Source organism: Micromonas commoda, chromosome 1 (assembly GCF_000090985.2).
Source record: "Micromonas commoda chromosome 1, complete sequence".
NCBI lineage: Eukaryota > Viridiplantae > Chlorophyta > Mamiellophyceae > Mamiellales > Mamiellaceae > Micromonas > Micromonas commoda.
The window spans coordinates 1,617,677-1,631,930 of record NC_013038.1 but is presented as its reverse complement, the minus strand read 5'-3'; the positions used below and the strand labels follow the sequence as shown (position 1 = coordinate 1,631,930).

Genomic DNA, 14,254 nt, shown 5'->3' with positions numbered 1-14,254 from the left:
AAAATAATAATATCATTAATAATAACATCAATATTAATAATAATTTCGTACCTTCATTATTAATAATAATATTCGTACGTACATATTTATTACCTACGTATAGAACGAAGGTACGAATAATGAAGATATATATTTATAAGTACCTTCGTTCGTTCAAATAATAAATAGTCCATTAATAATAAAGGTAATATTTTCCCGAAGACTCCCCCATTGTTACGACCCGGGTACGCCCAGGTACGATCTCAGGGTCCGTGAATCAAAATTAATTTTGTCTGAAACATTAATATTATCTCCGTCCATTCAAATGGATCTGTTCGTTACGTTTTTGAAATTACATGAAGTTTACATCATCTCCGAAGGGCCAAAAATGCCGAGATGATGTAATTTGGGAAAATTACATGATCTAATTTTGATGTAAACTAGTAATTTTCGCGCGATTTTGGGACCAGATCATGCTACAGGATCTGTTTTCATATATAGTGATACATCGAAGGTATTTCATCGAAGTTACGAAACTATTGCAAGACGTGGGTCTATCTGTTTGGGGACGGACTCGATCGTGACGCTCCCCCGTATGTCCATACAAATACAGGTTTTAGTGCTGTATAAGCAGGGGTCCTGCTCTCGCCCAAGCGGCCGAGTATATCATCTCAAAGTATCATGTACGCGAACGGTTTCGTGAACAACTTCGGCCTAGTTCCGGTTCGTCGTGTGGAACTGAAGCGTCGCGGGTCTGGTCGTCGCCTGGGTCATATTTTAGCGTCGAAGTTGACGCGACCCACTTCGACGGGCAGTCCGGCATATGCGTATTTCCACACTGTAAAACCGCCAAGTTTTAAAGCTCTTCACGGCGTTCTCAGGACAAAAGGTGTACTTATTCGACGTCGCCGCGTGATAAATGCAGCCGGGGAAACTGAAGCTCCAATGATCAACACCACCGGAGAGCGGAAAAGGACTTCTACCTTTATCGTCGGTTTGCTCTGGTTCTTTGCCCATCAACTTATAGGAATTGCTAACGATGTGATCATGAAGCACACTGGTAGTACGCTAGCTGTTGTGCAAGTAGTCTTTTTAAGGTTTGCTTTTGCAACTGTAACTATGCTACCCGTGATGTTTGCTTCTGGTTCAGATTCATTCAAAACAGAGCGCTTGCACCTGCACATTGCAAGAAGCATTTTGCTCGCTGCTGCTATCGCTCTGTACTGCAAAGGACTATCAACAGCACCTATAGCCGTCGTTACTACCCTTAATTTCACCATTCCCATGTTCACTCTTCTATTGGCTCGCCTTTTTCTTGACGAGAAGGTTGACAAGACGAGGTGGCTTGGTACTTTGACTGGTTTTGTGGGTGTAACTGTGGTAGTGCAACCGGGAGGCGCTTCCTTCAATCCGATGTGGCTCGTTGTTCTGCTCTCTGCCGCTCTGTTTGCCGCCCTTGATGTTCTCAACAAGATCTTTGTCGGCAAGGAGTCATTCTGGGCTATGATATTTTACACGGCTTTTTTCACAACACTTATATCTGCGTATCCTGCATACCTATCATGGGTGCCGCCGTCTACTGCGCAACTGGTTTTGATGGCTTTCTTAGGAGGGGGTGCGAATCTGCTTTTGTATTGCCTTCTGAAATCCTTCAGTTTGGTGGACGCCTCTGCCTTGGCTCCTTTCCGATATATTGAACTATTGTGGTCTGCTGTGATCGGAGCCTTGCTTTTTGCAGAAGTACCTGCGACTTCTACATTAGTAGGCGCCGCAGTCATTATTCCATCGACGCTATATATCGTCTGGGCCGAAAACAAAAAATCCAAGGGAGATTAACGGATGCTGTGGAGGTTCCCCAATAAGGCGTCGATATCATATCCATATTATGTCTCATGAATGCTTGTCATTCCATGCCTATTACCTTCAAAAGCAACACCAACAATCAAACGGACACTTCCCTCCTTTTCTGTCGTCGGGAGGCACTTGACCGCAAGCAATATCGCTGAAACCTTCGTAAGATTTGTACACTGGGAGCCCGTCTTCGAAACGCCTCGGTTTATCCACGGGAACCAGTTCATCGGCATCCTTCCGACGTTTCCTTGTGTGACCCCTAGCGCCGATAGTTTTCTTTTGCACCCGCTGTGGCCTGTCAGAAAACGCGGCGGCGTGTTGTATTGGGCCCGCGTCTGCAGTTTTCTTTATCTCTTTGCTTCTCTTGAACAGTGATTCAATATCGAAGCTATCCTTTTCGTTTCTCGAATCAGCGGGAACCAAACCGACATACGACCCGACAGCTTTAGCATGAATGACTGGTGCCTCCAAATGGCGACGCCCGCCTTGACTAGCTAGTGCACAACTTGATTTTCCTAACCCTGGCATGTCCGCGTCACGAGGGAACGTCGCACTCAGAAAAAAATCCCCGAAGGTATTTCGTTCGAGATTATGTATATATATATGTTATTATGAATATATGCATGGCATCTGAAGTATACAAATTCTCAACCATATATATATATATATGATATAATTTATAACACTTATATATATATATGATTCAATATCTATATATATATATATCTTTGCTTATTACTTCATTCGTATTATATATGCTTATGCAAAACCGCTCCTGGATGGGTGAGTAGTTCGCTTTGAACTCACGTAATTTGATAGGAAGACGCAGCGACCTAAAAAGATACCTTCGTATATAATTCAAGCCTTATGTGGAGTGTATGTATATATATAGTCATTTTATGATATCATATTGCTTGCTTGTTGTTAGACTACTATCATATTATATATTAAATATATATATTAAATATATATATGCTTCGATCGTTCATTCATACATACGTAGCCTACTCATTATTGGTGGCTCGCTGCAATAAATATGCAGCTATATATTCTGTACTTATTAATTAACTAATAAACTCGATGTTCCACAACTACTTGCTTGATTGATTGAAATCCAGAATAATATATAAATATTATCATATCATATGATTATATTATTTATATTATTATTATCAACATATTGAGATTATTGAATGTATTATTAATAAATACCTTCGTACCAATCAAGGATCATATATAGATAATAAATCAAGTAATAATAAGCAAGGCAGTAATCTTAAGCGTCGTTCATAAAACCCTAAGGATTAGTCGCACTGGTAGGACTGGGAGAAAGCAAACAAAACTTCGCGCATGATCGGCAAGAATGTCGCGCTTCCGAGCGCGGCAACGCCTTCATCGAACGTAGAAACGGTCACGTCTCGCTGCACGAAACGTAATTACGACCTGAAAAGGAAAAGACGATCGGAGCTGCACGGCGGGAACAGCGACGCGCTGCTTGGCGCCCGGCATGACGCCCGTGGCGAAGTAAATGTGGCACGACAACTCATAGGTAAAATGGCGGAGGTTTCCACCGCAACCGATCGTCACGGTGATGACATATCAACTTCCGCAATAGAGTCGACCTCTCGCACGGTTCATTCAGGACGCTCCCTCGACGATAGCGTTCTTTCCCTGAAAAGTAAGAGAACATTTCAGTTGATATCCAAGAAGAACTCACAGCGTACAAAAGCATGGCTGAAGGTAACGCCGACCGTTGAAGGTGCTAGGCTGGAGGCAGTTTCCCTCCTGTGCTTTCGTTTCGAGCAGGCCACGGGGAAATACTTTGGGCCCTGCTGGGCGAACAAATTCGAAGAATTTCTGTTATGTCACGACCAAAGTGATGACCCGCTGCTCCCAAATGACAAAGATGCTACTTCGTTTCTTCGATCGCGCTTGCTTGCCGCCCGGGTGCCCAAACATATTATCGACAAAACTGTTTTGACTCTGCTCACTTGTCTTAGACACGCAAGAAACAGAATTTTGACCGAAGCAGGGCCCTCGAAATCAGCCGAGAAACGGCAACAAGTCACGGTTTCGTTCTTTGAAAACTCCATGCACGAGCCTCGTGTTAGGATGTGTCTCGGCGGTGCCAGAGTAGAGATCCGCGCCGAATACTATGAAAAACTACGTCACCTGTTTGCAATGAGGTCTGAGAGCTCTCCTCCGTTATCAAGTGACGACATATCTGTTTTTCAATCAGCGACGTTTTCCATGCTTTGTCGATACACGGCGGCACAGGGTGGCATGCACCGCATGTCTGGAGGTCATCATACTGCTCTTCATGCCGCAGTTTTTGATGTTCTCCAGCACGGCCTAGATGTGGAAGCAGAATGTTTTGCATCACCCCTAAACTGTCATTTCCACGAATACTGCAGTCTTTTTCCAGATACAGACACGACGTTTGGATCCCGCGGATCGTTTTTCTCCTTTTTCCCAGCGGAAGGCTCCTTTGAATGTAATCCACCATTCGAAGAAGGTATAGTGCTGCGATGTGCGGAGCATGTCCTACTACTACTCAGCAGGGCAGAAGAGTTAAAAACGGCACTTTCATTTGCGGTCATCACGCCATATTGGCCAGGGCGCCTGGCCTGGGAAACTGTTGCCAGCAGTCAATACACCTCACACGTCGAGAGAATTCGTAGGAACGAACACAGTTTTCTTGATGGTGCACAACATACAAAACGCAAACGATACCGTTTTGCGTCGAGCGATACGACAGTGTGCTTCTTGCAAAGCTCGGTTGGGAAGAAGCGTTTCGCTGTTACTGCAAACTTGCTGCGATCTTTGAAGGTCGCATTTATGCCACCCTCGTGAGTTTTTCCGAGTGCGAGTCTTGCCAGACACAAAATCGAGTGTTTCTGGCGCTGATAACTGATGGCTTGACCCAGATGCTGCACTGTTTTCATCTAGAGTCTGAGATCAACCCATGAGTATGAAGAAACGTGTGTGCGTGTGTGTGTGTGACAGCGTAATTTCAGGACGTCCCGTCAATGAAGGATCTGCTCGATGCATCGTATAGAAGCCGATGGTGCCATAACATTATTTCACCACTCTGTCAAGATTCGGACACTCGCGGTTACGGCGCGGGCGCAAGCTGGTGGCAGGCCAACTCTTTCCAACCACCTCGTTTTTTCACCCTCTCGAATCACGCCTTGCACCAGGTAGGATCAAACTATTTGCCTGTGGTATCGCCCTCGGGCCAAGGACCTCGGTGAGAAATTGCCCATACAGCTGCAAAAACGTCTAAAAACATTTTAGACTAATAAGTTAATAAAAAATCCGGAAATCCATTAAGGGTTTTATCAAAAAAATGTCAGTTTAACCGTCAATCGGCTGTTAGATTTCCCGTGTAATCTCGCGTTTTGAGGGCGAATTTATCGATGGGGAGGAAACGAGGCAAATTATGAGACAAATACAGTGCTGGTGACCGCCGTCGGCGTGCCTGAGCTCGCGCCACTGCCGTCGCGCTCACCGCTTTTCGCGACAAATTTTGATTCTACGGCATGCACCGCTTGTTGCGAGGAGTACAGCCACGCGGCGTTCGCGAGCAGAATCGCCCGAGCGGCCGACGCGCGCCTCACGAAAGACCGTCGGGTGCCGACTTTGTCGCGAGAAAACCGATGGGGAGGAAATAGCAAATATTTCATCAAATTTATACGGGGGCAAATGACGGTTTGTGACTTGCGAAAACTTTTCTTCGTACATGTATATATATCTTCCTTCATTCGTATGGAAACCTTACTCATTTTTCCATATATATATATATACTTCGAGCTCCATACATTATTTCATCAAAACCCCCACTGGATGGCCTTACATAAATATTTAGTCTTGAACTTCATTTATTTCATTCGAAGTAAAGAACCGTTACTCGCCGAACAAAGTCTCTGGGGCGTCAAACGACTTGCCTTTGCAGTGTTCAACGTACTCCAATCCTACAGGTTACCCAGCTTCACGTGCGCGACTGTACGTAACATGTTTTACAGCGGCGATTTACTTTCTCCCAAAGGTGCACTTGGACAGATCTGGGTATGCGTATTTATATCTGACGTTGCCTTGGCACCCTTTTTCCTTGACAACTTTCTTAAGGTACCTTTTCCCTTCACGGCCCGACCGAAGTGCAATAGTAATTGCGCGTTGAATTCGTTTTCTATCTTACTTTATGCATCAGATACTCGCGCATCAGCCGGCATGTGCCAAAGTTCTTACGCGACACAAAGCAGTGCAGATATCCGTACCTGCAGCATGTGATACGATCATGAGACCCCCTTCGCCCCTGGTGAGTTTACAGGTTCCCTTCTCATGATCCTCTGCGCTTCGTGCTTAATGGCTAGCCTTCTGCTGAGTTCAGGCCCTGCGACTTGCCGCGCTTCTAATGCGCGGTGTTGTCACCCTTTACTCTCGACAACTGCAGTTCCTTTTTGAAGATTGTGCAACTGTTTTGGCTCATCTCACTACCATCTCCTCCGAAGAATACTGCGGGCGTCGGGGCTGTAATCTTCTGATCTCACGTCGAAAACAACCGAAAGTATTATCGCGACGCGTCGACTTCAATCATCTTGAACTGGAAGAGGATATAATTCATATTCAATCGGGAGAGGAATGCATGCGATCGGATCTGAACGCGTTTGTCGTCATGGATACATTTTCTGACCATGAGCTAAGTCCTCGAGGGAGTCTTCTTTACTCCGGAGAGCTGGAAGGAGAAGACCACGGAAATTTCCAGAGGTCAGCTTCAATCGATCAATATGAGCAGGCTTCTGGTCGTGACCATTCAGATAGGATTATCTGCGAATCAAATACTGACAGGCACCGTGAAAACCAGGGCAATGCACGCCATGTAGAAGTACACAACGCGCAACGTCGCGAGATCGCGCCCAAACTCGATGAAAGGGGGCGGAAACTGCTCGTTCCTATGCACGAACTTGAAGAGGGACCATGTTTTTCATCGATTAAAGCATCCAGTTCAGAAAAGAATGAAACTTTATTTCCGTTACCAGTCAACATTACCCACGACTCCAGCGTACCATCACCTGGAGGGCAAATAGCCACTAAACACGGCGGCCTTCTACAAGATGTGAAAACATTCCGGAAAGCCTATCAGAAAGGAAACATAGCTCTAAAAACGTTTTTTGATGAAGACATCCATATCATTTCGGATGAATATCGCAGATGGCTCACAGACTCAAGCGATCTCCACACACACCCAAGCCGTCGTTTGTCAGCGAACAATCACATTGACGTAGTCGATCGAGCTATGCATGCCAGATACTTCAACGGTATTTTCAATATGTTCAAATCTCGTTCACAGAAGCGGACAAACAGTGTAGTGTTGGAAATATTTTTGCAACGGCTAAACTCGTTGCGGTGCCCGTTTGTGAGGAATGTGAACAAGGTGAGCCCTTCTGATGCCGATGGCTACTTGAGCGGGTGTTACATTTCGAGAAATGCCGCGGATAGTCATCGGACCTCGCCTCCTGCACGCAGAACTGCCAGAAATGTTAATCAGCATATCTACGACACCCCGAGCAAATTAAGCGAGTTTGGAAGCGCGAAGAAAGCTTCAGGAATTCCGACTTCAATTCCAGATTTCGCTGGTATGACACCAATACCTCATGATGCTGAAAGTCCCACTCTCGTAGACTCGCTCGATAGTCGCAATGACCATCTGCAACTTGCACTCAAACCTTTTGGAGAAACTGCTATGGCTGATGACAGAGGCCAACAAGTTGTTGAGTCCGTGCAGGACTCACAAGACAAGGTTCATGACGAACCTGTTGTTTTTGGAGGTGAATACGGGTATAACATGCCATCCATATTCGCTTCAAGCGACAATATCAGCTGCGGGCACAATGTAACGCATCAAAGCTTGGGAGTGCAGGATAATGCGAGTGCGGTGGTGTCCTTCTATTTATCTGAACTCTGTTCGCACAAATGTTTTGTTCGAAAGAAGGCTGCTCGGTATTTCTACCGTTTTCTTGTCCTGCTCGGAGCGGGCCTTCTTGAAGCAGCGCAAGATCAAAGTACCCCATATGGTGAAATTCTGATTAGGTCTAGACATATCCCCTCTGCAGATGAGCTGAGCAACAAGTGAAATCCTATGTTCAAAATGCTTCCTTCATTCGAACGAATGAAGATATGTACCTTACTTCGTTCAAATAAATGTACCTTCGTATCATATTAATTCTGTCGTCTAATGAAAAACGTGGGTGGATCGGGCGTGTGATTGGACATAGACACACGTTCTTGAGTTAATAAACCTTCAAATTCTCAGTGTATTAAACCCTCGATTTTATACGGAGGTTTCATGGTTCAATTACTCGGTACGGATGAACGTTTCTTAAGTTGATAAACCCTCAAATTCTCTATATAAAGCCTCGATCAACCTTCCTTCTAAGCCGCGTTTTTCAAAGGGATCGGTTCAAAGCAAAATTTTCTGATTTCTTTTTGCGATCAAATCAGTGTGTAATAAGAAATAATTACGTCACCCCTGTCCTTAAACCAAGGTAAATACACGTACGTGGATTTCTGACTGGATTTCATACGTCAACGTCACGCGAGGCGAGTTACTCATGTAAATCGCGTACGTAGTCACGCCTTTGGTTGAATATGAACGAGAAGGTACGAAGAAGAAGTAAAGTACGAATTCGAAGGTACATAACCACAGTGCACTCCCGTGACTGCCCCGGGGTTTTTTGTTTCGAAAAGTGGTCCATCGAGTTTGTATGGGTATTTCGATTTTTGCGTTTTGACTATTTTCCGCCCTTTTTTGACTCCCCCTTCGCGCCTTTGGCGACGGCGCGGTGCTCCGACGCGGTAACCTAAACCCGATCTGAGCCGCGCGCCGTAGGCACAACATCATAGGTAAGCACTACTCCCACTCACACGCGCGAAGCGCGCGGCCCGATGCGCGTGAGATGGTGCCCCGACCGGCGCGTCCCGGGGACGAAAAACAAAATCTAAGATGGGCTCCATCCGTCGACACGTCGCGAAACGGGGCACCATCTCACGCGCATCGGGCCTCGCGTTTCGCGCGTGTGATTGGGGTTCGGGCTTACCTACGATATCTTGCCTACGGCGCGCGGCTTTGATCGGGTGAAGGTCTCCTCGTCGGAGTACCGCGCCGTCGCCAATTGGCGCGCTGAGCGACGCATGCTTTTCAACGAAAAGCGCCCCCGAAGCGGACGGAGAAATACCAAATGTTGGTCTATGACTCAATAAAAGTCCCATATCGGGGGAGTCATCACGCCGAGGCGTATTTTTCTGGCTCCGAAAATACCAACAAAAAGACCACTTTTCGAAACAAAAAACCCCGGGGCAGTCACGGGAGTGTATACGAAGGTATTTGGGTCGGCGTGTCTTGGCGCGACTTTTTTATTTGTACCTCCTATGAGACGGTCTAGTAACTCAACGAGGCAATGTGTCATACTAATTGCCCATACGAAGCTCGATTTTTGGAGGGGTTTTATCTTCTCGCCTACTTACCCGCCATTATTCCTTATTCACTGACCATGGAGAAAAGTGCTCTTGGCTCAATCCTTCGTTGAAAAACGGGGGTTTTAACACTGTTTTAACCATGTTGATGGCAGAAAAATGGAAAGATAACAAAACTTCGAGTTGCAGTGTTCATATAGAGACGCGATTTTACCTGTTGTGAACGGCGCCGGTGGACATGACAGAAGGCGTGCCAGCCAGGCGGGACAGGGACAATATGCGTATTCAGCTTTACGATGTAGATAATGACGTGGTGATGTTGACATGCTGAATGCAATATCGAGCTGTATGCAACCGAGCTGATTTTTTAAACATCTACACCAGCACTCGTGCGTCTGTGGGACTAGTTTGTCACGCTCCAAAAGTGAAGAAGCTGGTTTTAATCATTGGGACAGCACCTCCAAGGCTTGCTGCTTTTGTCCAAGGACGGAAAGTGCGGTTGATGCGATGTGCGACGAGGAAAGACCAGCGTCTTGGAGCTGGTCACTTAGTGACCCATGTTCGATCGGGCGATCGGGTAATGTCAAGGGTCTGACCTTGAGATTGCCATCTAGAAGACCATCCAGCGCAAGAAACTGTAGAACATGAGAAGCGAAACCCCCGATAGATCCATCCTCAACTGTGATAATGGCAGCGTGACTTTTTGCAAGCTGGCGGATCATTTTAGTGTCCAATGGCTTGCAAAAGCGAGCATCGGCCACAGTGACACTAATACCAAATTCTCGAAGTACCTCCGCGGCTTCTATGCAACGATTGGTGCAGGTCCCGTAGCCGAGCAAGCAGACGTCTATTCCTTCCCGTATGATCCTTCCCTTTCCAATTTCCAGTATGCCACCTTTGTATCCTGGCCGTAACATTTCAACCCCCTCTCCGATCAAGTCGAGGCCTACGCCTGTGCCGCGTGGATACCTAAAGCATGAAGGTCGATCATCAACAGAAATTGAGGTCGCAACCATGTGGCAGAGCTCTGCTTCATTCATTGGAGCCATCACAACCATATCAGGCAGACATGCCATGAATGTTACATCATACGCACCGGCGTGAGTGGGCCCATCCTCACCGACAAGACCAGCACGATCCATGGCAAAACGCACAGGTAACTTTTGCAAAGCAACATCGTGTACGACCTGATCAAACCCTCTTTGCAAAAACGTTGAATAGACTGCACAAACCGGCTTTAGCCCTTCGACTGCGAGCCCTGCAGAGAAAGTTACGGCGTGCTGCTCCGCAATGCCAACATCAAATGTGCGGTCTGCAAAAAACTTTTCAAAGTGATTGAGACCTGTTCCCCCACCCATGGCGGCATGGACAGCCACGACGTTCTCATCAAGACCAGCTTCACCTACGAGAGCATCGGCAAAAAATTGTGTGTATGTCGGAATGCCGCTCGCAGATTTCTTCTGTTTTCCTGAAGCCACATCAAATGTAGATACTCCATGGTACTTATCTTGAGCAGCCTCTGCGTATGAGTACCCTCTACCCTTCTCTGTGACAATATGTATGAGGACCGGGCCCACGCTTCGCGTCGACTTCACTTCTTCTAAAATGGCCACGAGGTCTTGAAGATTATGCCCGTCAACTGTTCCAATGTAGTATAGACCCAACTCTTCGAATAGCGTTGATCCAGATCCACTTATCATGCCACGAGCATACTCATCGACCTTTGCCGTCACTTCTTGTACAGGAACCGGCATTTGTTTCGTGATAGCTTTTGCAGATTCACGCAGCTCGCGAAGTGGCTTAGAGGACTGTAGCCGGGCAAAAGTAGATGACAGTGCACCCACGGGATCCTGATTCAAACTATTGTACTGCGTTGGCAGGGAAACCTGCAAAGATAGTGCATTAGGGGGAAAACGTGTGAAGAAATGGCAAGGTACTAGATTCAAACCTGTTGATTGTCATTCAAAATTATTATCATATTCGTGTCCAAATATCCTGCATTGTTCATCGCCTCGTATGCCATCCCACCGGTAATGGCACCATCGCCAATAACGGCAATTACGTGATTTGATCTACCCTGCATATCTCGAGCAACCGCCATACCAAGTCCAGCGGAAATCGAAGTGCTGCTGTGACCAGCTCCAAAGCAGTCAAACGGGCTCTCGCTGCGCTTTGTAAATGGCGATAAACCTGGAAGAGAAGAAATCATCTTAAAGAAATAAACAAAACGAATGCACGAAAAAATGACAAACCGTTTGTTTGTCGCATGGTGCTCATCCTGTCCCGCCGACCGGTCAACATTTTGTGTGGATAAGCCTGCAAAACTAATTATCATCAGAAGTCACTGTAATGTGCACAGCAAATATCTCGCGCCTGGTGTCCGACGTCCCAGATGATCCGATCCTTCAGAAAGGGTCTCCGAATTGTTTATAAGCTTAACACAGATCATGTTTTGTGAAGATTGATATCGTAACATACGCTAATCCTCACATTAGGCTGGTCGAAGACGTAGTTCAATGCAACGGTGAGCTCGATGACGCCCAAACTGTGCCAAGAGAAATTTACATCAATGATCAGTGCAAAATTCAAACAAGGCCCATGTAGATAGGTAGGATATACCTTGATCCAAGATGTCCACCGGTCTGAGACACGTTGTAGATCAAATCTGCGCGAAGCTCTTTTGCAACCTGCGGGAGAGGAGTCCATCAAATTAGGCGGTACGGTTGCACTGGGGCTCAGGATAAGGATCTTGCCTGTTGAAGCTGATCAACAGCGAGGTTTTTCAGGTGCACTGGAAAGTTCACGGTGTCGAGTAACGGAGTTGCCTGGGGAAACATGAATGTACATATATCAAGTTTCCAAAGTCGCACGCGTCGAGATAAGTCTGCACGATTGCTTGAGGCTCTCGATCCTACCGGTTTAGTCGATATTGCTCCGTATCCCTCAATCTGAAACCGAGCAGTCGATCCGGACGATCGTTAGCGAGTCTTCACTCGATGGGAAAGCTGGACAGGCCGGAAACTCAAGAAAGACAGGCACCAACACGAGCGAAGAGAGTGAAGGGAGAGAAGAGCAAGAGAGAGAAAGTGAGGGTGAGACACAGACAGACGGCGAGGGTTCAACATGCGCACCCCTTCAATTTGACCATCCTCCAATTCGGAGGAAGAGTTGGCACGAACTGCACGACAAGTTCTGCCAGGAGGCCTTCGAGGGCATCCCGAGCTGCCTCCTTCGTACGACGACTGACGCAGTCCGTGTTGCCGCGAACGATTACCTCTCCCCAGATATACGTCGTCCCTAACGCATGCCGAGAGGCTGGGCACGATGCGTGATGTGAGCATTTATCGTGTTGCGGAAAGAAGCCCGAACGCTAGCCGATGTCGTGTACGAAAGGTAGTTGTGCGCCCCTGGGAGCTCATGCGTATCTTGCTCTATCAAGTCGTATAACTAGCTATCCACAAGATCCGGATGAACCATTCGGGGTCCATTCGGGACATGCATGTACGGAACTTATTACATAACACTACTACGTACATACGATACGAACGAACGAAGTTACTATCTTGCTATTAATTAATATCTAGCTATGCTAGATAGATATATAGATACGAAGCAAAGGTATATATGTTCGTGTGATAATATTTTATTATTTTACACCTGCGTCACTCTTTATTTGTCACGAAACCTCATGCATGCATGGTTGAGAATTCGTAAGCTTCGTGCAGATGCTGGATCTGAAATAAAAACCCATCCAAGCTATTCGCGCAATAAATAGACTACCTTCATATATATATTGATACTACCTTCGTACCTTATTCGTGCCTTCGGGGGTATATTACCTCCGAAGGTAATAAATACCTCGGTATTCTGGATTTCAGGCAGATGTGAACACCCCCGAGGGGAAAATTTTCCAGATTTGTCCGCCCGGTTGACAATTTTCAGATAACTCGTCATTCTTGAGTTAATCCTCCCATAAGGTATTATTATTATTATTATTATTATTATTGTTATTATTATTATTATTATTATCTCCGGGGTGTCCACATACAGCTGCCTGAAATCCAGAATACCTTCGTATAAAATAAAGTTCTGCAGGGGGCGAGTGTTGCGGTGGTGTGGTTTTTCGAACACTGATTTGGGGGACGTTTCATAACATTTATAAGTTTCCCCACCCAAATCCTGTAAATGAGCCGAAATTATACGCTTCGTACCACCCACTCTCGGCGGCATTCAGCCGCGTTGTTTTATCTGCACAAAATAAAACCCTCTTTTTCCCGTTGCCCGTCCCTTAAAAGTTGTTGCGACCGATTTTTGACAAAGTGCCTCATGACGCAGAGATCCACCTCATCGTTTGGCCCCGCGGGAGGCGCGACTGCTCGATGGCAAGGGGGTGAATCGGTCGCAACAACTTTGTCGGGCTCCTCGTTAGTTGCCCGTGTGCGTGTTCGTTGTCCTATGAGCAAATTCTCTGATTTTCAAAAGGCTGGTTTATTAAATACCTTCGTAATTACTACACCCCTGTCATACCTTCGAAGGTAATATTAAAAATGAGGCGCCTTAAAAATCCGAAAATCCGCGCTAATCGTTGACTCGTTGATTTCGCTTACTCGTCGACTAAAATTTGGTCGCGCGTGTCTTTTTTTCCCTGTGGCGCCAAGTATGGACGGCACGCGCGCTGGACCGCTTGCCATCACGTTGTTCGGCGCCAAACATGGAGAATGCCATCATCGGGAGCGCGCATTGGTGTTGACGAGTTTGCGTCGTCAGATACGACGTTTAGGCTTACGACAATATAGACATTTTTGACATCATTAAATCAAGAACGATGGTCTATCTGTTCCATACATTGTCGACATTTTTGGATTTTTAGCTCGAGAATTTTGAGTCAGTGTCCCTTATAGTTGTCACACGATGTTTACTCATATAAACGGGTATTTAAATAGGGTTGGAT

The 14,254-nt window shown here is 46.2% G+C and overlaps 5 protein-coding genes across 5 annotated transcripts; 3 read left to right on the top strand and 2 right to left on the bottom strand.

Annotated features, from left to right (window-relative positions):
- The first annotated feature begins 493 nt into the window (after positions 1-493).
- MICPUN_55449 (Drug/Metabolite transporter superfamily) lies at positions 494-2,363 on the top strand. The gene has a single exon (XM_002507660.1). It carries the CDS (start codon positions 661-663, stop codon positions 1,813-1,815), a length of 1,155 nt encoding a protein of 384 aa, XP_002507706.1. The 5' UTR covers positions 494-660; the 3' UTR covers positions 1,816-2,363.
- On the bottom strand, positions 1,903-2,363 carry MICPUN_55448 (hypothetical protein; the record flags this gene model as incomplete). The annotated part of the gene is made up of 1 exon (XM_002507266.1): positions 1,903-2,363. Exon 1 carries the CDS (start codon positions 2,356-2,358, stop codon positions 1,903-1,905), a length of 456 nt encoding a protein of 151 aa, XP_002507312.1. The 5' UTR covers positions 2,359-2,363.
- Positions 2,364-3,384: 1,021 nt separating this feature from the next.
- On the top strand, positions 3,385-4,683 carry MICPUN_55447 (predicted protein; the record flags this gene model as incomplete). The annotated part of the gene is made up of 1 exon (XM_002507659.1): positions 3,385-4,683. The coding sequence occupies one exon, from the start codon at positions 3,385-3,387 to the stop codon at positions 4,681-4,683; it is 1,299 nt and encodes a 432-aa protein (XP_002507705.1).
- An 852-nt stretch (positions 4,684-5,535) lies between these two features.
- On the top strand, positions 5,536-6,382 carry MICPUN_51808 (predicted protein; the record flags this gene model as incomplete). Its single annotated transcript, XM_002507658.1, has 1 exon — positions 5,536-6,382. One exon carries the CDS (start codon positions 5,536-5,538, stop codon positions 6,118-6,120), a length of 585 nt encoding a protein of 194 aa, XP_002507704.1. The 3' UTR covers positions 6,121-6,382.
- Positions 6,383-9,746: 3,364 nt separating this feature from the next.
- On the bottom strand, positions 9,747-12,644 carry DXS (predicted protein; the record flags this gene model as incomplete). Its single annotated transcript, XM_002507265.1, has 9 exons — positions 9,747-11,189; positions 11,252-11,493; positions 11,556-11,619; positions 11,677-11,706; positions 11,794-11,848; positions 11,923-11,990; positions 12,057-12,128; positions 12,219-12,251; positions 12,435-12,644. 9 exons carry the CDS (start codon positions 12,642-12,644, stop codon positions 9,747-9,749), a joined length of 2,217 nt encoding a protein of 738 aa, XP_002507311.1.
- Between the last annotated feature and the right edge of the window lie 1,610 nt (positions 12,645-14,254).

Bases quoted from the DNA above. Each gene is read 5' to 3' on its own strand.
- MICPUN_55449 (XM_002507660.1), top strand. From the start codon at position 661: ATGTACGCGAACGGTTTCGTGAACAACTTCGGCCTAGTTCCGGTTCGT.